Below are 13,512 nucleotides of genomic sequence, written 5' to 3'. Positions count from 1 at the left end.
ACTAGCAATACTAGTTTCATCTACATGTAAGGTACGTCTACCCTCATGTTCAAGGCCATGCGCCGTGTTCTGACCCTCAGATCGGTCGTCGGGCAGGCCATCTTCGGGATTGCCATCCGGCCATTCCCCTGGCATCGAGTCATAACTCGTGTCATACGCTTGACCAGCTTGGTCATCACGTTCAGCTGTATAGAGAGAGAACTCCACAGCATCTTCGTACTCCAATGAAGCGGAAGTACGTCCACCACTCCCACGAAGGTGAGAGGGTATTGGCATAACCCCGGCGTCGCTGGCAGCACGATGTCGTGGCAGGGCAGTGCGAATACTCAGGCTCGCGGAGCGATCCTCGAGCATAGCCAGGTTTCTTCTGGAAGAGTCAGTATCCCTGGAGCTAGTCAAAGGGGACTCATCATGTTCAGTCTGCTGCACCTGAGCAGCGACATTAGGGGCCGGAGGCACTGGGGTCGTCAAGGGACCCCGGCTACGTAGCTGATAACGAGACATTAATGTCTAGTGGTTCGAGAGAGAAAAGAAGAAAGCAGAAGGTCGAGTGCAGAAAGAGGTAGTAAACGAAGCAGAGTCTGTAGGGTGACGGGGCGAAGCCAAGAGAGAACCGGGTGATCAGTCCAGCGCTTTCCTGGGGTTAGGCCCGTCGATTCAGGAGTCGATTAAGCGAGGTTTCTTGTTCTGAGGTCAAAAATATGTGACGTTAGCGATGATAGTCAGTAGCGGCACACAAGGACGAATCAAGGACCGGGTTGAAGACACCTCGATTCGGGGGGATAAGGTAAGAAAGACTGGCGTAATTCTAGGCACGACCAAGTATTTATACGTAGATAAGAGTGGAGTGCATAGATAAGCATAGTTCAAATAAAGTCCGGGTTTATGTTACGAAAAAGGAAGTAGAACGGGCCCGTCCGTTACAGTGCCCTTTGCTGGAAGTCGGTGGTGTTTTGGTCTTTGAAGTCGAGCCTGCTTACTTCCGCTGTCCATGAATGTCGTTTCAATAGTAAGCTACATCACCAAATGCGACCTGAATTATATTTGGGAGATTGTCGAAGCTAACAATTTTCTGAGTGTCCCAAAGGTATATAAACACGTCAATTGCTGTTCCCTAAGCAAGAAGTAGTGAGCTACCCGATGTGGGTTTGCGAGGTCGACAAGGAGAGTGGGTTCTGTTTCTGGGAGGTAACAGCAAATGACATCAAGGTGTTACGATCGAAAACAACATACTTTCGCGGGGTAAACTTGTATATACGCGTGGAAGGTCAGTGGCTCGCACAATCTCTGAGTTTGACAACATAAAATTTCTGGTGCCCATTTTGGTAGGAAGAAACCTGCAATTCACCTATTAACCTAATAATACAATAACAAAAACATGGAATAAATAGATGCTATTGATTAAATTAAGTTGTAATGACATTGAGACTCCCATCATTCTTCCCCGTCTGCATCTCGATGAAATCCTTCAACGATTCATCCTCCTGATGGCCAAAGCCATCGTGACGCACGCCGTTGATCATCTTGGGATTGATAGAAAAGGCGCCCTTCGGAATGAAGGTGGCTATCATGATGATACAACAGCATATACTATACTGTATCCTGATGGAAGACGAGTCAACACTGGGGATCAGTGTTGAGGAGGAAGGACCTACCCCGCGACCCACCGCAGAGAATCCTTGATATTTCCGGTTTCAGAAAAGTCCTTGTCGATGACATCTCCCAAGACCGAACTTAAAACGGCATAAAGAATGATGTATGTCGAATACAAGAATGCCTGTCAAAATGTTGTGAGTGGAAACGTGGGCTTGTTCAATGAGAAGACTTACCATGACGGCCCCTAGATGAGATACACCCGGATACCTGTCCGCCAAAGCTGAAAAATACAGGATGAGTAAATGGAAAGACAGATAGAAAGAAAGACTCACATGCATCGCCCGTGGAGAGCGCAGCCTGAATATAAGCAGATAATGATACATCACCCGCAGCCCAGCTCTACATATTCATGATCAACGCGTATAGGGCCGAAGGCGAAGACATACACACCATGGATATAGGAATGAATATCCCAGCTAATCGCCATGCCCAGTCTACAGTGTGCCCAGTAATGGTGGTCAAATGAGGTAGCACCCAGACGATGTTGAGCTGGACAAGAGATGAGCGAACTGTACTGATAAGCTAAACGGTATATATTACCATGAGAGCATCGAGACGAAGCCATGGTATCTGTATGGGATGAGATCAAAGACTGAAGCTCCGGAGTAGCGCCTCGCAACGTACTGGTGTGGTTACTACATCCGAAAGCAGAAAGACCGTAAGGGCTCCGAGCAGCTGCACAGCAATGAGAATCTACAAAGACAAGCGAAGATGAGCAGGACGCACTTCTCCAAAATTCGAGCCTCCAACGATGATTTGACTCCAGGCGCTGACTCCCAGGGCACGTTTCGCAAAGGCAGGAGCAAGGGTGTTCTCAAGAAACCTATCAAATAATACTATTAGATAGATCAATCATTGAGAGGAGAGACTGGTCCATATACCGATGAAGATATAAAGCCAGTGCGCTTCATAAGAGAGGCACAGTCAGCTAGTCGCTTGAGTCGTGCCCGTAAATCGAACGCTCACTATCCAGGAACCAACCCTATAAACACGCGTTAATGGTTCGCTCGGCTATCAATACACAGGGCGACTCACATACAAACCTCCTGTTACCAAGCACCATCATAGTCCCGACCCATATGGATTCTCCAAATCCAGAGATCCCGCGACCGACCTGAATTAGATAGTTCTTGCTTCGTTTCGACCGATCCACTTCATCAAGTCCATATTCTTCACAGGGCGAGTAGTTGAGCACGGAAACGAAGAACCATACAGCACCCGCCAAGGCGAAGAACACTACCGAAAGAAGACGAGTGAGTAAGTGGCACGAGAACGTGGGTTCATCGCGGCATACCAGGGCTCAAAAAGAAGCTATAGTTATTTCCAAACCGACTGATGGCAGAAGATGATGCAAAAGCCGCAGCGGTACCGGTAACTTCGTAGAAGATATGCTACCAAAGCAGGTGAGAAATACGCTCAGGGAGACGGATCAGAAAAATACTCACTACCGTCGCATCCATCCGTCGCAGCTTCCCCACATTGCCTCCGACGATATCGCAGGGGCTAGAAGAAAGAATACTGCGTTAGATTTACGGAAAGTCCAACAGAGGGGAATATCCGCACATGACCCGACGTATCAGTTCCACCATCCCATACGCGACCCCGCTGAGCGTCCATATTATGAATATCTGCAATAGACGTGCTCGAAACCAAGCTCAAAACTAGGAAAGGAATGCACGAACAGCATTCGGGTTCCAGCTCCCGTAATGTGTTGGACTATTAGCGGACTCACGCATTTTCCCACCTAGAAGACAATGTCAGAATGTTGGATACTAGCCCTATCAGTTCGGGTATCACCGGTAGCGGCATCCACAACTAGCAGAATCATTGTCATAAGACTGAAGAACAGGACTGAGACACCAAGAACAGTTCTCGTTGGAAACCGCACAATGAGGGGTGCGATGAGGATAGCGCCGACACACTGAGCTGCTTGGTTCACGCCTTGGGCAGCGCCGACTACCATCCGACAAATGAGATGACAGAAACAGATATGTAGTAAGGAAACGCACGCTTAGTGAACGTATTTGCCTTAGCAAACCTATCCGTAGCCAACGTCGTTATTGAACCATTGAAGAACTCAAGCCCCAGCTTATAAAACATGATCCCGCCAACATAGAAGGCTCTGAAGGAGTGCTCAGAGACACAAGCGAGCCAAGTTTTGAACGATAATCGCGTACATGTTCCGTCGCTCCTCGTGTGTATAGGCTGCAGAGCGAGATAGGTTATATTTCGTAATATATAAAAGAGACAACCCACAGCGCCATATCTCAACAAAACTCCTCATAGAGGTCGAGGAAAGCAATGTGTTATACTAGCCTGAAAGACTAGACATGCATACAACGCGGGAGAAGATACAAATACTGGTCTAAGCGCTTTTTCAAATCCACGAGTTCCGTCAGAGCACGTTTGTTTGGGGATTCCTTCATGGTATGGCATCCTTAAGGCCCAAAGTCTGGAACAAGGTCGGTGCTTAAGTAAACGACGGTGATATCAAACAACACCAACCCAGACAACGAATCTGAATTCATTCCGCTGGGCTTGTCGAGGAACGTGCTTCTGGATTTTAAATTGATGCCACGAGGGTTGTGGCCCTGAGACCGGTTGCATATGGAGACATCTCTCCGCGTCGGCATGCCGGTCGGTGATAATGACGACAGATGAATGGGAGATTCCTTACTTTGCAGTTGGTCTGTACAATCGGTTAGGCGCGAAGATGAACGATAAATCATCCTATTGTACGGGACGAAAGGCTGTGCATGGTTCTATCCGTGGTAAGACATGGGTTTTTCTCCATGCTACAGCCATAAATCAGAACATCGCACACGATTAAAGCGAAGCGAGCGCACTGTCAATACGCCTAGCTCATAAGAAGTATCTGATGGTCAAGAAAGGAAACCTGCGATCAATGGCGAAGGAGTGACAAGAAGAACCATTCCCGGGAGCCCACGATGCCCCCACAGAATAAGAAACTTCAAGCGCTGCTCGTGCTTTGAAGGCAGAATTTTTACGAGAAACGTGCCTTCCAACACCCTTCCTTGCACCAACCCACAGCAAGATCTGGCATCACGGCTGCTCCATGGCGATGTGAGAATGGTATGGTTGAGGAGAGTTACGGGCATGCCAGGAGGTAAATGTAGGGCGGCAGAATCCAGGTTTCCATGACTGGTTTCCCGTTGTCAGCGACCTAGATACCGTCGGATTACGAATCTCTGGAGGACCACCGGAGCCCACCAAGGTAAAGAAAAAAAGTGAACGTTGGCGCTCGTTTTGTTCAATACAGGAAGGATGGAGGAGCAAATAGGTGCGTATGAAGGCAACAAAGGTCGTCCAGTAAGCACCATGAGTGTCGTCGACCGGAAGCGTTTCATTTCTGGATGTGTCCAAGGAGTCATTTTTAGCTCTTCGTTTGGGTTCATAATCTATGGCACCAGTTTAACCGCAGACTGACGCCCGAAAACTAGACTTTTATACGTGCGTCAGTCTCCGATGTCTGTGCTGATAGCAAAGATCAACCACGGCTGCAGCACATGATACATTTGCTTTCACGCCCAGGTCCTTGCTACTTGTCCAGTTAGCCATCCTATTGGGTCTTTTATGATGAACGAGACATACCATTGCGAGACCTGGTTGGCGATTTCGATAGTGGATAGGGAGCCGTTGTATCCGACCATACGGGAGGTATCAACAGGAGCGACTGCGAGGAGGGTGACCTTGGTAGGACCGATTTCTTAACAACACTCGACAAGGTCAGAAGAGTCAAGACGGCGTTTTCCGGTTCTGGAGTTGCATTTGGTGAGGTAAAGGAAAGTGTTGCAGCTTTGACGATGAAGAAGAAAAGTCGCATGGTTAAGATAGCGTCGCAGATGGAGATCCTGAATAAATTTCTCAACCTAGTACAAGCCATGGAATTAGCAGATATTAGTGTTACGGTGTGGCACCAACCTGGCCCCAAACATCCCCCTCCAATCGTGGGTCTTATGTTCATTTGCTCGAAGAATCTGAAGTTAGTTTGATGCAACGTGTCTACGCGTTGATACGTGACTGCTTGAGGAAAGGGTCATTGTCGCAGGAAATTGCGAATGCATTGAACGAACTGTCGATGAGTTGCTAGGCGTTAACCGGGATCTCTTGAATGGACGGCTTCCGTAGTTTAAATGTTCAGCATCGTCAAATTCGTCGGGATCCTCATCGGATGTTTGATGTTTGGTCCTTGCTACGGAGCTGCGAGGGGTGGTTCCGGTGAGAATCGTAGTAACAGAAGAAGCATTTATGGCTGAACACGGATTCTAATAAGAAAGAAATATGGTGACGGTGATGATGGAGGTGGTACCGGCACAACATCCGTCGCGATCATGAAGCCAAGCGGCAACGCGTCGGGTACGAAGATCAACAACAAACAACAAAGCGTCTCTATCACTTGCTTCGACGACCTGTTCCCCTCCTCAATAATATCCGGACTTGCCTACTCTACTAAGATAATCAGCTCTTATCTTTTGTAGGCCGTCTCTGCCATCGCAGCTTTTCGGCCAACAAACACAGAAGAGCCTCAGCTGCTCAAATTTCTGGGGAGGCGCAATGTTAGGTGGAGCTAGAATACGTAACCAATGTACGACGGAAATCGAGTGGAAAGATATTCCACGGTGAGTGATGCCCTTTCGAGCTCCTTGCCAACGCTTAGAACTGTTCGACAGCGGGGTTCTGGGGACGTCAAATACCATCTGTGTTTTGTAGATACCCACTATCGAATCAAGTCCGTTTCCTTCCGTGTCAAACACGATAAGGTACGTTTCGTTTACTCAAAAACTGGACTATCTCTGATGATACAGACCAATAAGATGTTAGGCCGGCGCTCTCTCCAAGTAGATACCAGGGCGCAACTTGGCCTCTTTTCATCTCGAGCCTTCTGGTTGATTTGTACTTAATTCTGCCATGAAGTGGATGCTAGCTGCCACTGTTGCATTGGAAGGAAGCTGGACTTGGTCTGCATCAGGCTCTGGTGCGTTCTTCACTCTCTGTAAGCGTTCTCTGACAAGCCATTTGTACAGAGCATGCGATATATTGTATGCCTGTGAGACCCTACACTGATTTCGGTGAAAGCGATGTCGTGCTACATTTGATATGATGAGATGTGGTATGTTTAAAGTTTGTTTATTCACGCATTTGAAAGCTGTCCATTCATGCTTTTTTAAAAGTCACACCTCTATCTTGCGGATAGCGCTCGGCACCAAGTGTACAACCAAATGATGCCTAGTCTCGTAGAATGTTGTTCTTCAAATAAAAGAACCCTCAACATATGCCATCCTGCAAAAGCTATGGTGTCACTAGGATCCTTGCTGGAACTCCTGCTGGTGTTTTTTTCGTGCTACTCAACAGACTATCATTCAGCTCTCCCTATACCACACAGCGGCATCTCCAAGCAACGGATCTAGTATGGCGCTTGCGCTGCTCGTCGATAGATCTGAATCGACAGTACGAGAGGCGACTTCAGCAAGGTGGGGCCCAAACGACGGCCTGGGTGACCCCCGCCGTAGGAGATACCATATTGCTTCGACAACAGCGATCTTTAATCTCCTCCTGTGACCAGCCTAAAGCAAATAAATGGCCTTCGCAGAGATCAGATATATTTGATCAACCAGAGAATGATACAAGCCTCTTCACCGTCGACGGCGACGACCAAACGACAACGCAGCTACCCCTCAGCATTGCGTCCGTTTACTCACACCCTTAATTGCCTGGTCCTGGTACTTCTCAGTATCGCGCGGGAACAACATGGAAATCACTGTGTATCATATATAGTGCCGCAGATTCTCCTTCCGAAGCGCCTTATCCTTGCAGGACAGAATATCCTCCGTTCATCATTATGTCGCTGCTGCTACCGTGCCGCCTTTTGGTCCCTAAATGATCTCCAACAGTTGAAGAGGCGGCGTAAGAGCGCGTGTTTATAGTCCGTAACTAACTGATTAATTCTTGACGCAGTAAATGAGAGCCCGCGAGCCCAGGAGCAACGACTCCCGTCCTTCAGGTGCCGACTATGTCAGCGTACACTTCACCGTGAAGAAATACTGTTACACCTGCAAAGGCGTCGTTATGATTCTGAATTCTTTGAGAAGTACGGGAGAGTTCCATAGGCTCTTCATGCACTGGTCGTTGGTTCGCGTTCTAGCTTGTCGCTGCCTCTTTTTCCTTTCCTTCGTTTCATCTACAGACACCGGTAGTGGCTGGAAAACATATGGACATGGAACATTGGTACCAGGATTACCAACATTTTTTATTTTCTCAGGACGCTTCGTTCAAGACCTCGCGTCGAATGTTCGAGTTCTTAATAACATATATGTTCCTTATCCAGCCATATTGATTTCTCGATCTGTCTACTTGTCCAACAAATGAATACAATATCGCCGATACGTTCAAATCATTCCTGAGCACTTGTAGAAGATTCCCTTAGAGGCCAACATTGATGGGGGTGCAGCCCAGAGCAACAATGCCATTCTGTTCGTGGATAAGTATGCATACAATCATTTCCGAGGTCGAATTACTCACGTAGCTGTTGTCTGTACAGCAGACAGGTTGGTTGGAGCAGTCGGTGCCACCAACGCCAATGACAGTGATGGGGTCGCAGGTAAGACCGCTGCGATGAACGTACTCAGCAAAACAAAAGACACGATTTAGTACGTGAAAACCTACACATTACCGGTGACACTGCCGACGGCGATCCCGAGGAGGCCCAAAAGGGTCTGAACAATGCTGGAGGAGGACTATAACAATCGTTCGTTCAGCTCTCAAGCATGATCGTATAGATGAGGAGCGCAGGCCAACTCACACTCTGGACAGAATTGCAGCACTGCGCGGTACCGGAAGCGCAAGTGTCTTGCCGGGGAAGGACGGTGGCGGTCGCAAGGAGAGGCAAAGCCAGGAGAGTAAAAGCGGAGAGACGAGCAAACATTATGAAACTGAGGTTAAGCTGTACAACTGTGAGGGCTGTTCGACTTGGTCATACCCGGCAAACTCACATCTCTTTTATAGATTTTCGTCCTCTCTGTTATCCCCGTGTACAATAGTCATCTGGTCGAATAATAATGGTACGTCCCGACTGGTATTGCATGCGTTTGACGCGTGAGGAATACTGAGACAGGATTCATGATGTGGCGCTGGGTGGAAGCGAGTATCAGTCAGTACTGTACCTTTTCACGGTACTTGGCTACTGTATTGTGGCCAGGCATTGATATGAATCGCATCCCAGATAGGTTTTCTAAGAAATGGTGTAATCGAATGAACCAGCGCCGCGCCCTCATTTGGATACATACAAAATCTCTCCCCTGTTGCCCTGAACACCATGACGGAACCGCTGGTCGCATACACTCATTCATTTTCGTTTTGATGATATATCTTGACCAGCTCGCCTTTCGAAGCTCATCAGAGTAAAAGAAAGGTGTCGGCGAACAAACTCACGTACCCTGATCTGCTCAAGCCACATCTATCCACTTGAATTAATGTAACGTAAAAAAGGGTCGATTTTCCCCTGACAGCCTAGATTTCCGACTCATGAGATTCATGAACAGCAACACGGGAAAGATCCATATGCGAAACTTATCACCTGGTATCAGATGCCCTTCTGGCCTAGTCGCAAGCTGCATTTTCTTGATGAGCGTTGACACATGAAAAGAGTTATGCTACTTTACCTAACGAATGCAGAACACAATGAACTCCTTCAAGAATCGAGCGGAAGGGTTCGTAGCACTTAGGCTGACAGGATACATCGCCATACATTTGGTGTTACGCGCGAAAACGATCGAGATGGTGAAGTGCTTTCCGATCCTTTTTGGCTAGATCGAAGCATCCGCCGAGCTGGACTCTAAAATGGATGGTATGAGAAGGCTCACTGTGGAGATATGGCAATATTCAGTCTCTGTAGAAAGGGAACGTGATCAAATGGAAAGATATAATCACCCGGAGCAGGCAGCTCCACCTGTCAAATACCCGAAACGCTACCACGGGACAGACTCAGGTTCAAGCTCTGTACAGGAACAAAAGAAAATGTCAATGGTTGTATGGGCATGTGTAGCGTTCGGCAAGGAGCTACAGATATATCTTAAAATAAAATGGCATTCAAGCGAACCTGGTATTGGCGATGATTTCACAACTTTGTCTTAGTATAGTTAGAAATGGAACTGACATTTGTCGCGGCAAGAATGACATCTGGCACTGCACGAGCGTGGGCACCTGAGGGTAGAACCATTGACCAGAATGAAATAAAAGAATCCCAACGTTACCTGTATCCACTGTTGCGTCTCGGAAAAACACATTTCAGGATGAAGAAAGGAGCAAAAGAGATCAATTGATAGAAATGCATACAACATGGACAATTTCCCACGAGAAACGGCGTGGCGAGCATACCAATCTTTCCCCGAAAATATTTGCCTGTACATTCCCTTCGGTGATCCATCTAGAAAACACATAAACATACGGTAGAAAGACAGAAGGGAAATGAAGAGACTTGCCTCACTTTCTGGGGCCTTCTTCACTCGTACGTCCCCCAGAATCATGTAAGCCCGACGAACCCCCTCTACCAGCAGTAAAGACAGTTAAAAGGTCCTCTTGAGCGATCTAAATACCTTCTAGCCAGAACCCTGGTGTTGCTCGTCAGAACGAAGTGACGACCAAGATACCAACGAATACGCACAGTAAAGCGGCTCCGATGGACATCAAATGTCTATTCCCGGCAGCTTGTGTGGAAAAGCTGTATATTTTGGCAGATATCATCAGCCTCGTTTCAGTGTTCATACCGCAAGCCTGTTCTATAAATTAGTAATTCCGTCTTGAAACAATGGTACGAGGTACAAGAAAATGGACCTGGAACTGTACAATCCTATGGGCGTGCAGAAGAGATCCCCTCTGCAATCCAGAGGAAAGAGTCACGTACAGCAGACAGCGCCGTGCGGTGTTGCAGGACATCGAGATAGCGAAAGAAGACACAGTCGCTCTGTATCCTTAAATTATTTGGTGAGTATTTTGATGGCCAGGTCCAAATCGGTTGACCTAAGACTGCTCATCGATGAGAACTGCAGTCATCGGTTAGATGACGGAGAGAGCGAGCACATTGATTAAAGTTAACTAAATGCACAACAGAGCCGTGTTGAAAAGGGATCAATGCCCGTCATCGTTGGGGCGGCATGGCATCTCCTACCAGGAGAGAAAACTCTCAGGCCATCGTTTGAGCCCATCGTGCTGAAGCCCGCTTCTTGTACCGCCGACGCAGATATATTGACGAGCATTGCAAGCACTGTATCAAATACGCTCCTTGAAGGTGTCGTTGTGAGGCTGAAGAATTTTCTGCTGAGTAGCACGGAAAAACGTTAGCAGAAATTCAAGCAAGGAATATAATGACACACCACAGTTTCCAATGATATAAAAGGATTGCATATATCGAGGGCTATTCCTTTATTTAATTCGAAGAATGGAGATTGGGCATCAGCTGGATTCGATAGCGGGGGTCTACGAAGTGTAGATGGGATCTGACAAACCCAGGACTTAGCTGTCGAACGGTCGTAAACGTTGGAGTTAGCAATGAGCGCTTGATCTCGAAGAAAATGATGTTACTCACCGTGTAATATTTTTTCGTTTGTTTCCAACCATATATCGGTTATGTATTCTCGCTGCGTTGGACCTCCACAGAAATTTGAGTTCGAAGAGCGAGTCTCGCTTTGCTGCTCGAAAAGCCGCGATAGTAGAGATGGCCCACAGGCATTGTCAAAGAGATAATAGCTGTTGGATCTCTTTGTATAGCAGATTGAGGAGGAGACGCGTCGTTGTCGTTATTGTAAGTGGTAGAAATGTTTATTTTTGCGCCATTAACTGTTGGTTGTTGCGAACGTGGTCCGGGGTTCCGGGCTTGTTCATGACCAGCCTGGTCAGTGGTAAACGCCGCCGATATGAAGAGAAACTCGTTCCTGTACTTTCCACTAAGCTAATATTTCATTCAATGGTAAGACAACCTAATGTGTTTTATTTCCAGCCTGAGGTCTTTGAAAGTATAGTGAGCTATTGGTCTATTACTTTCCTTCCAAGCTATTCTGAAAATGGCTTCTATAGCAATCCGGAGCCCCCTTATTGTGCGTAATTGTTGGTATCTTGGTCGTCACTTCGTTTTGACAAGCAACACCATGCTTCTCGCTATTTAAACCGTTCTAGAGAGGACATCTTACTGTGCTTTTCTGCTGGTGCCGGGGGGTTGTCGGACTTGGCATGACTCTGGGGATCGTACGAGCAAAGAGGTCCCTGAGAAAGAGGCATGTATCCTCTTTCCCCTTCCGTTTTTCTAAGACCGTATTGTTGATGTATTTCCTAGATGGATAATTGTAGGGAATGTACTCACAAATAGTTTCGAGGAAAGTTGAATATGCCCGCCAATTGGACGGGCTTCTTTTTGCGTGATTGCCAATTTTTGTGGGCAATTTTTCGTGTGTATTTCTATCAATTGATCTCTTATGCCTTCTTCCTCGTCCTTACTGAAATGTGTATTCCAGAGACGCGCAAAATCAGTGATCACGGGTTAGCATTAAGGCAGCTATGTATACGAGACTCTTTTATTTCTTTCTCTTGGGTTCTACCCTCAGCTACTCTCCCTCAAGCAGTTCCAGGCATCATCCCATGCGATAACAAATGTCAATCCCACCCTCTGACCCATCTCCATCCTATCTTTGCCGCAAGTTTGGATATGTGGTATTTTAAGACTTCGTAGCAACTCTCCCATGGAACGTTACACATACCCATTCGTCGTTCGACCAGGAACATTTGCTTTTGTTCCTGTATACACCTGAGGTCCCATGGCGGCGTTTCGGATACTTCGACAGGTGGAGCGGCCTGAGTATTTCTTACCTATCGATCGTGTTCCCTTTCTATAGAGACTGAATAAGTGAGACATTGTCATGTCTTTACGTCGATCTTTCTCATACCACCCTTTCCAGCGTAGGCGCTTCGATCTAGACATTAAGCATCACAAAATACTGAAGAAAGATATTCACAATCTCGATTATTTTCATGCTCAACGGAGAATGTATGGCAATGTATCCTGTCAGCCTAGTGATGCTACTATGACCCCTTCTGCTCGACTCCTGAAGGAGCTCGATATTCTGCATCCGTTAGGTATAGTATCATATATCTTTTCATGTGTCAATACTTCGTCAGAAAATGACAGTAGAACTTACCGGAAAAATCATGAACAATTCACCTCATGACTGGCCTCGTGCTCTAACTTCTATGCCTCTGAATTGCTGTTGTTTGAACTAACCTGTCATTGCAGACAGCGCTCCCAAAACCTCAGAAGAATCGGTCCCCATCAGGCATCCATATGGTAATATTACAACCTGGTTAGCATCCGGCGACAGGTAATGAGTTTCGTCCACGGACGGTGTTCCATCTTTCCCGTGCTGGCGGTCATAGGACCGGACCCAATGCAATGAAGCTGGGGAAAATCCCATGAATGTCCTTTTCTTACGTCAAATTGAATTCCAATGGACAGATGTGGCTTGAGCAGATCAGGGTACGTGAGTTTGTTCGCCGACACCTTTCTTTTACTCTGATGAGCTTCGAAAGGCGAGCTGGTCAAGATATATCATCAAAACGAAAATGAATGAGTGTATGCGACCAGCGGTTCCGTCATGGTGTTCAGGGCAACAGGGGAGAGATTTTGTATGTATCCAAATGAGGGCGCGGCGCTGGTTCATTCGATTACACCATTTCTTAGAAAACCTATCTGGGATGCGATTCATATCAATGCCTGGCCACAATACAGTAGCCAAGTACCGTGAAAAGGTACAGTACTGACTGATACTCGCTTCCACCCAGCGCCACATCATG

General features: G+C 47.1%; 7 protein-coding genes across 7 annotated transcripts; 2 read left to right on the top strand and 5 right to left on the bottom strand.

The window, feature by feature from the left end:
* Nucleotides 1-20: 20 nt before the first annotated feature.
* BT62DRAFT_1081695 (uncharacterized protein) lies at nucleotides 21-825 on the bottom strand (the record flags this gene model as incomplete). Its single annotated transcript, XM_043179696.1, has 2 exons — nucleotides 75-825; nucleotides 21-37 (listed from the first exon to the last, which is right to left on the bottom strand). Exons 1-2 carry the CDS (start codon nucleotides 502-504, stop codon nucleotides 21-23), a joined length of 447 nt encoding a protein of 148 aa, XP_043032776.1. The 5' UTR covers nucleotides 505-825.
* Nucleotides 826-1,325: 500 nt separating this feature from the next.
* On the bottom strand, nucleotides 1,326-4,240 carry BT62DRAFT_770006 (uncharacterized protein). Its single transcript, XM_043182222.1, has 20 exons — nucleotides 4,162-4,240; nucleotides 3,913-4,108; nucleotides 3,834-3,861; nucleotides 3,666-3,778; nucleotides 3,454-3,612; nucleotides 3,339-3,400; nucleotides 3,220-3,284; nucleotides 3,102-3,159; nucleotides 2,951-3,047; nucleotides 2,692-2,892; nucleotides 2,623-2,638; nucleotides 2,538-2,561; nucleotides 2,383-2,479; nucleotides 2,281-2,331; nucleotides 2,197-2,226; nucleotides 2,047-2,145; nucleotides 1,929-1,995; nucleotides 1,830-1,876; nucleotides 1,656-1,777; nucleotides 1,326-1,602 (listed from the first exon to the last, which is right to left on the bottom strand). Exons 2-20 carry the CDS (start codon nucleotides 3,938-3,940, stop codon nucleotides 1,407-1,409), a joined length of 1,560 nt encoding a protein of 519 aa, XP_043032775.1. The 5' UTR covers nucleotides 3,941-4,108; nucleotides 4,162-4,240; the 3' UTR covers nucleotides 1,326-1,406.
* A 362-nt stretch (nucleotides 4,241-4,602) lies between these two features.
* On the bottom strand, nucleotides 4,603-5,634 carry BT62DRAFT_770141 (uncharacterized protein). Its single transcript, XM_043182223.1, has 5 exons — nucleotides 5,599-5,634; nucleotides 5,269-5,546; nucleotides 5,128-5,215; nucleotides 4,888-5,075; nucleotides 4,603-4,840 (listed from the first exon to the last, which is right to left on the bottom strand). Exons 2-5 carry the CDS (start codon nucleotides 5,325-5,327, stop codon nucleotides 4,720-4,722), a joined length of 456 nt encoding a protein of 151 aa, XP_043032774.1. The 5' UTR covers nucleotides 5,328-5,546; nucleotides 5,599-5,634; the 3' UTR covers nucleotides 4,603-4,719.
* A 1,028-nt stretch (nucleotides 5,635-6,662) lies between these two features.
* On the top strand, nucleotides 6,663-7,510 carry BT62DRAFT_769892 (uncharacterized protein). The gene is made up of 2 exons (XM_043182221.1): nucleotides 6,663-6,787; nucleotides 6,849-7,510. The coding sequence occupies exon 2, from the start codon at nucleotides 6,950-6,952 to the stop codon at nucleotides 7,382-7,384; it is 435 nt and encodes a 144-aa protein (XP_043032773.1). The 5' UTR covers nucleotides 6,663-6,787; nucleotides 6,849-6,949; the 3' UTR covers nucleotides 7,385-7,510.
* Nucleotides 7,511-7,913: 403 nt separating this feature from the next.
* On the bottom strand, nucleotides 7,914-8,618 carry BT62DRAFT_939143 (hydrophobin-251). The gene is made up of 4 exons (XM_043187664.1): nucleotides 8,477-8,618; nucleotides 8,341-8,411; nucleotides 8,197-8,284; nucleotides 7,914-8,145 (listed from the first exon to the last, which is right to left on the bottom strand). The coding sequence occupies exons 1-4, from the start codon at nucleotides 8,597-8,599 to the stop codon at nucleotides 8,098-8,100; spliced, it is 330 nt and encodes a 109-aa protein (XP_043032772.1). The 5' UTR covers nucleotides 8,600-8,618; the 3' UTR covers nucleotides 7,914-8,097.
* Nucleotides 8,619-10,011: 1,393 nt separating this feature from the next.
* BT62DRAFT_1014178 (uncharacterized protein) lies at nucleotides 10,012-11,013 on the top strand (the record flags this gene model as incomplete). The annotated part of the gene is made up of 5 exons (XM_043178174.1): nucleotides 10,012-10,121; nucleotides 10,194-10,199; nucleotides 10,276-10,395; nucleotides 10,463-10,589; nucleotides 10,783-11,013. The coding sequence occupies 5 exons, from the start codon at nucleotides 10,012-10,014 to the stop codon at nucleotides 11,011-11,013; spliced, it is 594 nt and encodes a 197-aa protein (XP_043032771.1).
* A 692-nt stretch (nucleotides 11,014-11,705) lies between these two features.
* BT62DRAFT_924826 (uncharacterized protein) lies at nucleotides 11,706-13,133 on the bottom strand (the record flags this gene model as incomplete). The annotated part of the gene is made up of 6 exons (XM_043184667.1): nucleotides 11,706-11,794; nucleotides 11,859-11,997; nucleotides 12,029-12,161; nucleotides 12,470-12,531; nucleotides 12,592-12,635; nucleotides 12,944-13,133. The coding sequence occupies 6 exons, from the start codon at nucleotides 13,131-13,133 to the stop codon at nucleotides 11,706-11,708; spliced, it is 657 nt and encodes a 218-aa protein (XP_043032770.1).
* Between the last annotated feature and the right edge of the window lie 379 nt (nucleotides 13,134-13,512).

The sequence above is a fragment of the Guyanagaster necrorhizus genome (assembly GCF_019112545.1).
Source record: "Guyanagaster necrorhizus MCA 3950 unplaced genomic scaffold BT62scaffold_81, whole genome shotgun sequence".
Classification (NCBI taxonomy): Eukaryota; Fungi; Basidiomycota; class Agaricomycetes; order Agaricales; family Physalacriaceae; genus Guyanagaster; species Guyanagaster necrorhizus.
The sequence above is the reverse complement of the archived record's forward strand: the minus strand, read 5'-3'. Positions and strand labels throughout refer to the sequence as shown.